This window comes from Ruditapes philippinarum, unplaced genomic scaffold (genome assembly GCF_026571515.1).
Source record: "Ruditapes philippinarum isolate M1 unplaced genomic scaffold, ASM2657151v2 ctg396_1_1_1_1, whole genome shotgun sequence".
NCBI lineage: Eukaryota > Metazoa > Mollusca > Bivalvia > Venerida > Veneridae > Ruditapes > Ruditapes philippinarum.
Genome location: NW_026865475.1, coordinates 258499 through 267878, shown reverse-complemented (window position 1 = coordinate 267878; position 9380 = coordinate 258499). Strand labels below are relative to the sequence as shown.

The 9380-nt window shown below is 33.4% G+C and overlaps 1 protein-coding gene across 2 annotated transcripts; it reads left to right on the top strand.

Moving 5' to 3' along the window:
• Positions 1 to 307: 307 nt before the first annotated feature.
• Positions 308 to 7026, top strand: LOC132729225 (uncharacterized). Of its 2 annotated transcripts, none has more exons than XM_060714945.1 (8): positions 308 to 419; positions 1600 to 1639; positions 2409 to 2603; positions 3163 to 3359; positions 3611 to 3666; positions 3936 to 4145; positions 4487 to 4615; positions 5606 to 7026. In XM_060714945.1, exons 3-8 carry the CDS (start codon positions 2409 to 2411, stop codon positions 5980 to 5982), a joined length of 1164 nt encoding a protein of 387 aa, XP_060570928.1. In that variant the 5' UTR covers positions 308 to 419; positions 1600 to 1639; the 3' UTR covers positions 5983 to 7026. The 2 variants fall into 2 exon arrangements, with proteins under 2 accessions (XP_060570928.1, XP_060570929.1); XM_060714946.1 differs by lacking the exon at positions 308 to 419 and adding an exon at positions 1221 to 1323.
• Positions 7027 to 9380: the final 2354 nt, after the last annotated feature.

Genomic DNA, 9380 nt, shown 5'->3' with positions numbered 1-9380 from the left:
TCAAGATATGTCATTTATAAAAAAAAACTTTTATATTTTGTCAAATTGTAAATGAAACAGGTTCACTTGAGTACAAATAAAACATATATCGTCTGCCATGCACACGTACCGATTGTAAATTTCCATAGCTTTATATTAGCTTCGTCCTATAAATTAACATGCTAGAACGTTTGGTTGTTTCTAAATATATGTACAAATATAGACTCATACGTAAAATTGGAATAGTTTCTTATTTATATCTAAAGGAGTGAAAAAAGAGTTACCAATGGTAAACAAACTTTTGGCAAGTGATCAACTTTTTAAACCGCTTTACCTTCATCTGGGCGAAAGAAATCTCATTGACGCGTAGTGATATGTTGTGATTCATTCGTTTGTAGTATTTTGCAATAATCAGTCAGCGTGTTATAGGATTTTAGAAGGTAGGCGTAATTTATGTTTAACATTGTATTTCATAATAATCACTATTTTCATTGTTTATATATTGTACGGTCAACAACTATTTGCAAAATTTAACTAACTTGACCCATATATATATAATTATCAAATTAAGTGACAAATTATTTTGAAAAATTTCAAAATAATTTCAATTTTTTTAAAGAACGGAATGAAACTAGAAATAGTGAGTATGACAAAAATATATTTATTTATGTTACAAAGTCTAAAACATGATCAATTCGGCTGTAAAATCATTGTGTCGCAGTTTTAATTTATGCAAGACATGTCATGTGACTTCATTCATTCGTTAATATATCTACCAAGTATCATAAAATCCTACTGATTTCCATGTTATTTTAATGGCTCATAACTTATTGAACACTTTTTGGCCAATATTCTATTATATTTTAGGTAAATAAGTTATTGACAATGATATGATTTCATTTGTAACATTTCCTCCGACAAATACTTTGCATTCCATGAAACTAGGTCAATTTTGTTTACAAACAGTGGATGATGCAATGCAAAAAAGTCTTTTTGTCTTATATTAACTGGTTGTATGAGAAAAAAAAGATTTCTGACACATTTCGTTCTGTATTTACTATAAAAATGTCTGTAAAACATTTTAATTTCAGTGTATATGAAATATTTGCTGAGGAAATTTCCATACGAGTAAAGTTGGCGAGAATCCAATAATAAATCACGAGACTTGGGTTCCCATATATTCTTAAAATAGAAACAAATAAAAATATATTATTAAGTAGGCCTATCACGTGACACAAATACTAACCGGACATTTTTACTGTGTTTTCGTTCAATTATAATTTAATTGAATGTTTTTATATATCATCCTACAATGTACTGCAGTATATTTATACTGTATAGAGGGTACATTTTGGATATTATCAATAATTTTGATAGAATTTCAAGTTCCTGTGGTTTTGGATTTTGTGTTTGTTATTCAACTTATTGTTTTGATGATTTAGGCTAAGGTCACATAATTTATTACGTTGTCCTGCTATATACAAAGTCATGTTGTGTTGCTATACTATGTATGTATTATAGTATGTATACGTGTATGTTACATCGCCATATGTGTTCACGTTTAAAATGCATTTAAAACTGATTTTTTTTTAAAATGTTTCCGGTTGTTTTTTTTTTCAGAATTAGTGTTACCATATACATGTTTGCTGTGGACAAGTAGGTAAGACACTTCAATGTTTTAAAAATTTCATCAAGTAGTCAAATGAATCGCGTTTCATAAAGTACGAGCTTATTATCAAAACATTCCGAGTATCAACAAAAATTTATATCACGGTTCAGAACTGTTCACTATTTAGGGGAGAAGATGTGTAAGCGGCCGGATAGCTTAGTCGGTAGAGTCGCCGAACGGTATTCCGAGGGTCCCGGGTACGAGTTCCGGTCAGGCTGCACATTTTTCTCACCCTGTGACATTTGGCGCCCAACGGGGACGTGACTGATATAGCTCAGAGTTTAATTTACACTGCTCTGATACTCTGTGAAATTCGAGGTCGAATTTCAATAAAGGAGGGGAGTATGTCACGATTCAGAACTGTTCACAAGTTAGGGGAGAAGATGTGTTTACAAGTGGCCGGATAGCTTAGTCGGTAGAGCCGCGGAATGGTATTCCGAGGGTCCCGGGTTCGAGTCCCTGTCAGACTGCACATTTTTCTCACCCTGTGACATTTACATAACCGCAACATTTTTGCATCTCAATTTTGTAAATTCGACAGGAATTGATTTATTTTCCAATTTAACTGTTGTATGTACAATATATCGAGAACAAATTAAATATTCAGTCGATAACAACTGACTCATATTTGAAAATATATATGTATGTACTATATATTACTTTTGATCATTTAAAATTTGTTTGTCAAATATTATTAAAATATGGCATGTATGATAAGTTAATAATGAAATATAAACAATGCGTTATTTGTTATACACAGATGGGAATACCTGTACAACAGATTTTTATTGGAGTAGTATCCCTTGCTTACTTTGTGAATGTCATCGTACTTGCGAATGGTGATGACCAATTGATATGTACGGGGTACACATTCTACAAAGTGAAGAAAAATGGGCAAGCATTTTGTAAGGAATGTCCATCATGTATTGGTGGAGGAATAGGATGGAATATAACTGTAAATATAAAAATAATGTGACCTTTTTATATCTGATTGTCTTAATATGTTGTAGAATCAGACCTGGAAATCTAGTTCATTTATATTTGGTTTCTATCTTGCTACGTTCTTAACTACCGTCTGTTAAAGAATCTGATCATTTATTTGAAAAATGTTGTCGTTAATTATGTTGCTGTTATTTATTGAATATTTTGAATAGTAAATATTTCTGTCTTATAATAGCCTTAAATATGAATAATGATTTTTTTGTCTTATAACAGCATAAAATATAAATAATAAGTAGTGATTTTGTATTATAATATCTTAAAAAAAGAATGATAAGGTTTTTTTTTTGTCTTATAAAAGCATAAAATAAGAATAATAGGTATTTCTTTTTTGCCTTATAATAGCTTAAAATATGTTTTGAAAGACTTTAGAAATGTGTTTATCTATTAAATATACAGACAGCTGGTAATAACATACATGTCATGTAAAGCAAGCTTCAAGTTATTCGAAAGTATAGTATAAAACATGTAGCCTGCTTCTATTTACAAAACAACAAAAACAACAACTTTTTCAGGAAACAAGGATTAAAGATGAGCATGGTTTCAGGTCGTGTTACAAGTGTGAGAAATGTAAACCGGGAACATTCCGTGTACTGGAATCATATGATTCGAAATGCGAGCCGTGTGGCCTTGATTGTGTCGCTAAGAACAGGTATGGTTCCGTTAGATGTGGAGGAGGGAATCCCGGACATTGTGGAGAGTGTTTTACTGGGTAATAATATACGTACTAATAATTGGATATCTTTTTTTTAAGCAATTTGCATTCGATTTTCGTGCTTGTGTAGGTATTTATCTGAATAGAATTATTGAACCAAAACTGTCCGATTTAACACTTAAGTAACATAACTTTTTGAAGCACCCTCGTAAGACATTACTGAATTTAATCATTACTGTGAATATTTAGTGACCATTAACCGTATTATTGTTACCTTATTAATTATGTATTGCACGCCGATGTTACAGGTATTACGCCACTTCGAAGGAATCTAACAGTAGATGTACCCTGAAGCCAACAGAAGGTATGTACAAATAAATTAAGATCGGAACATCCATTGTTCATAGCTATTTTAATAGATACATGTACCTTTGTTATGCTCAATCAAAAGCATCGTGGGATGTCAGCGGAGGAAAAAGTGAGGAAAATATCTTTGAACAACTTTTAAAGAAACCAATGTAACGATTATTTTAGTGATAGATGTAGGGTCATCATTGCGATTTTGTCTTTAAAATTTACGTCAAAACACCAGGGAAATTTTCTCAAAATGCTCCATTTATTTATTTATTTTAGGTGATGAAGATGTGAAAACAGTAACGGAGAAAACAACAACTACGGAACACAGGTTGGAAGAGAACAGACGTCAGCCTAATCCTTTAGCAAACGTTCCCATATGGATTCCTGGTGGAATTCTGTTTATTGCATTCCTAGCAGTAATAGCTTTTGGGATTATCGCTGCTCTTTGGCAAAAGAGAAATAGGACATCGGCACAGACTGATATTGGTATGCTTAGAGTAATTTACATGTTCATATTCACTGAGATGATTGTGTGTGTTTGCGTGTGTGTGCGTGTGTGTATGTTTGTGTTCGTCCGATTCTTTCTTTGTTTCTTCCGTTTATTTCGATGTTTTCGGTTTTGTTGGATTTTTTATTGTTTTGTTGTTGTTGTTTCTTCGATGGTGTGGTTAATGTTGTTTTGTTCTATTTTTATTTTGTGAAATTTTTATAATCTTTGTATCGCAAAATTTCCATTTACATAATATTTCACCTATTATTATGTTAAATTTCACTAGCTGTGTTTCATTTCGGATGTGTTTTGTGTTGTTTTTTTCATGTTCCAAAAGCATATGACTCGAAAATTCGTCTGATAAGCAATAGCAGTAGATTAGATGAAGAAAACTTGGAAACAGATGGTGACCACGGTGTCAAGGCCAGGGGAGAACTTCCGGTAGCCGTAACTTTGAATGAGATTGGTAGGTGAAAATTTAACTGAAATAGTCTTAATATAAATCAGAATCAAATAAACATTAAGAACAAGAAAAAACAATAAGTGGAAGTTAAGTCCTTAAATAAAATGTGATGCACTGATATATAAAAGCTCCACAGTTTGTGTCCCTTAAAGATCCTGTAACTTTATGGTTTTATATCATACATATGTTCCAAAAAAGCATTATTTGTAAAGATATTACCGAATTTACATTTCATGTAAATAAAGGGAGGTACATGTAATTCGAAATTTATTTTCTCTAAAATCCAAGTCAATTTTTTCAATAAGAAATGAAAGCATACATTTTAATGATCACATATAATGCGTTTAAACATTTGCAGTACATATTTAACATTATTTTGGATGTTTGAAAATTATTTTAGAATAATAATGTTATACATATATAAAACTTCACTTACATACAGGATCTTTAAATAAGCACTTGACTATGCAGAATTCAAATAGATCACAGATGATGAAAAAATGTAACAGATTCGGATTAAATGTCCACCCTGACCTTAATTTACGTGTATATTGGTACACACTTCTAAACCGCCCTTGTTTCATTCATATATATATATCCTTCAAATGCGTACTGGTTAGTTCTTGTATAACGAGACGATAAAATATTAATGATACAGCATAAAATATTAATGGAACAGCGTGATAAGTCATTAGTTTTAATTGCTTTTATGAAACTCCTATTAATTAAACATATCGTTACAGTATATAAGTGCTGAAGAGGTTGAATACTAGTAATATATTTTTGGTAACTTAGCATACATGCACTTCTAAACGTATAGAGTTACACTAAATAGTTAGCTGAACTTGAAATATACATGTTCATATAGAAATAATGATATGGTATAAATAACTAACAAACTAGCATTATCTTCAAACAAAATACGGTAGTACCATTATTTATTGCGATATTGTATGGGTTTTTTTATAATAATTCTAACTTCTTTCCTAACAGAGGCTATGGGCTTTAGTTCGTCTTCTAAACGGCTGGAATCCCCGAACTTTGACAGAATTCTACACAAAGACGATAAAACGTTAGATGTCGTTGCCAACAACATACATGGTGAGAGGAGACATGAAATGTTTGAAACCTACCTAAAACTACCTAAATCCAAGACCTCGCCTGAGGAAGAGAAGTTTCATAAGAATTTATGTTCCTTTCCTGCTTACATTCTGGAAGTACTGAAAATATGGCTTCAATATGCGGACAAAGAGGCTACCCTGAAAAATCTTTGTAAAGCTTTAGAAATGGCAAGTTTTAATGATGTTGTAGGCAAGGTCCTAGATTTGCCAGAAAACCAGCCAGGTCTGGGTAATGTAGATGAATGTTAAAGATATATAAGATTTTACACGAGTTGTCATTTTGATATGGGCTAACATTAAACAAATCTGATAAAGTATTATATAAATGGCGGCTTTGTGGAGCTATATCGCATTGTTCGGACAACTTTAACTCTTACCATGGTAGATATCTTAAATGGACTTGTCTGTTTTTCAACATTTACATAATTATTCATCAAATTTAGTGGAAATTTCAAAATATTAACTGACTACATTTCTATTAGTACATACCATGATCAGACAGCTCGAGTGTCCCGGTAGGTTATGGTCTGCACGGGTAACATGAGTAGAATCTGTTGCCACCAGGATCCGGTTGTTCAAACATTGGTTAGTGTTAATTTTAACCAACGTTTTGAACAACCCGGTCCAGCAGGCTAAGGGTTAAGTTAATGTAAGTCTATAGCGTCAACGAATGTAAGATTTTTATCACATTATATGCCAGGACATTCCGAAAAAAAACATCTTAATGACAGTTTCACGACCTATAATTATATATTTAACGATATAAGGAAAATGGTTATGTAAGATTGAAACACAAGGGTCATATGATTAATTTATCGTTCAGGTAGTTGATACAAAATAGTATGTTTATACATGTAGTTCTAACAATAAGAAAAAATGATTATAGTTTTTTTTTTGCTATTTAATTAATTTCAGTATTTAAAAAATATTACATGTATTAACAGCTATATAAGAAATAAAACATTTCTTATCGTTATTAGACTGAATATGGCTAAAACTATTTTGGTTCTTTACTCGCATGTTATCTTTTGTTAAAATATGGCTACACAAATATTTTGATGTTATTTTTTGCTTCAAATATAGCACTAAAATTGTTGTTGATTTTTATTATGGTTCGTTGTTATCAATCTCCAGAAACAATCATGATCTTTTTTTAAGTTTGGTCACTTTTTGCTCAGGCTGTAACACATAAGAATTCCATTAATTGTTTTTTATCCAATTTGTAAATATATGATATTACTATTATTTATCAGTGTATATTATATTTAGTCAGGAAATTATTCAAGTGTTAATATTTTAACATAGTTGATGATCGAAGAAGGCGCGCCAGATGACAAGAAACCAACATAATGGGGTATTTGCGACCAGCCTTGATCTCAATAGCTGCCATGCCGCGACCTCATGGTCACATCATTACTGTTCGCTCTACTTGTCTATCAGGGCTTTGTAAGGAACAGCAATGGATCCTGATCACACAGACAGCCGGATGCGCAGGCTGGTCAGCCCGGCTGGTCTGATCCACATGTATGGTCGCAAAACCCTTTTGTTAGCGCTTTTGTCAATGGGACCGGGCTCTATATGTAATAAAGAATGATGTACACTATCTGTCGACCTGTTGTTTTGTATTGACTATCATTGATATTTGTAGGTGGATGATTCGTTTTTAGTACTTATGTGATTGCTTAGTTAAGTACTGTAAGTCACATAGTAGGTTCAGGATTGTTTATAGCTTACTTCAAAACTAGCATCTAGTCGCAAATCTTTAGTTAACTCACTCATCCTTTATTTCATCTCTTTCTATGCTCACATATAATCATACATAATTTACAGCAAGCAACGTCCCTTTTGAATAATAATCTCATCCGTGTTTATTTTTATTGTTTGTTATATTAAATAAAGTCAAGGCATAGTCCCCTTTAGGTCCCCCAACCCCAGACACCACATACTCCGCACAGAACAAAAAGGTGGAAGCATGGATTCAAAATCATTTGCCATCAAGGCCGCACTCTCAAAATTAGAAAATATTAATTGTTCAGGAAAATAGTATTGAGTATGTGCCTAACACAATGAGACGTTCAATATGGACAGCACTAGAAAAAGAAACTGTTGAAACCACGGTGATGCTCCCCGAAGAACCGGTTCTGGACAGCACGGAAAAGTAATAAAAAATGTAACAATAGGAACAAATCAATATAGGCAAAGCAGAGTATGTTTTTTTTGCACTGCCCCTGGTTCTTCATTCAAATTTGAGACCTTCTACCACTCTCTCTATTATCCACCATCACTCCCTCGAACTGTATTGATCCCATTATACACAGATTATACTTCAGACTATCATGTCCTTCGGCGTAACAATTCAGGTAAATACGTGATAATGAAAGGCATCCAACCTAATAACTGAGGAGCACATATGTTAATCTCTTTCCCAAAAGTATCTTGCATAGTAAGAGCCAGCATGTCTTTGTTTAGAGGTTCAGTTCTTTTTAGTTAGCATTGAGGCAGATTTCAGCTATCTCAAATCGATATCTAGCTTACCTACAAAGTTTTCATGTTCGATATCTCCTAATACGTTTTAAAGTTATGTCACCGGACAAATTGAGCTGACAAAAAGTACACACAAATAAACAATAGACTGCTATATAACCTTAACTTTAATCTTTTCATGTTCCTGATTAGCGGTTCATTCTTATAGTTTTTATGAGTATATGTTCCTGGACAAAGTTCAACATGTGTTCACAATGATAAACAATTAATGGTGGTCAAAGTGCAATAAATTTAACACATTATGGCAGGATAGTTACGTTGTGTTCTTGTGCCACAATGCCACACAACATTACTTCCATAATATAGGCATTTCTTAGTCCATATTCTACCCTTCTACCTACAAAGTGGGCGAGTGATTGATAACCTTTCGGTTATAGGTAGTTTATGGCATTACTCCCTACCACGTGAGACCAAGTGGTCAGATGGAGGGTCATAAAAGTAAACAAAGGGTACGTGGTCTGATCGTTGCTATCTATTTCTTGTACGTTTTATTTCTATCTCACTCATTTTTTTTCTTTTTACATGGCACACCACCTGTCTGATACCGTTTTGCCCATTCCCCTGTTGACACTTTCTGTTCTTGTTAGCTCCGTCCATTCGGTGGGGTGGGTTAATATGCTTTTTTGTTCGTTTGTATTTTTGTTTATCTTCTTTGTACGGATTGATTATTCCTTGATATCAACGTTTGCATGTATTTGTTGTTCATTTATTCTTTCAGTATTCACTTAGATTTGCGTTTACTTTGTGAATGATACTCTGCACCTTGTTGGTTGTTATGTCTGTTATGTTGGTTTGTGCGACGTGTGCGCATTCTCCCTCCCCGTCTGTCATGTTGTGTATGCTTATGAGGACCACCTTCGTATGCACACTGTCGCTTTTTGCATAGCAGTCGCCCGGCATGTTAACTTTCTTTCTGTGGCAGCTAGAGTGGTGTTTAGCCGTGCTTTCATCCACAGTTTGTGCCACCACGCGATTTTTAGCCGCAGTAGTACTACCGGCCACACCCTCTCATCACGCGTCCTGCGCTACCTTACATAACCCCAGTCACACTCGGACAGACGTTTCATTTTGTACGGGCTTGTTGGTTCACCCATCTCCTCGCT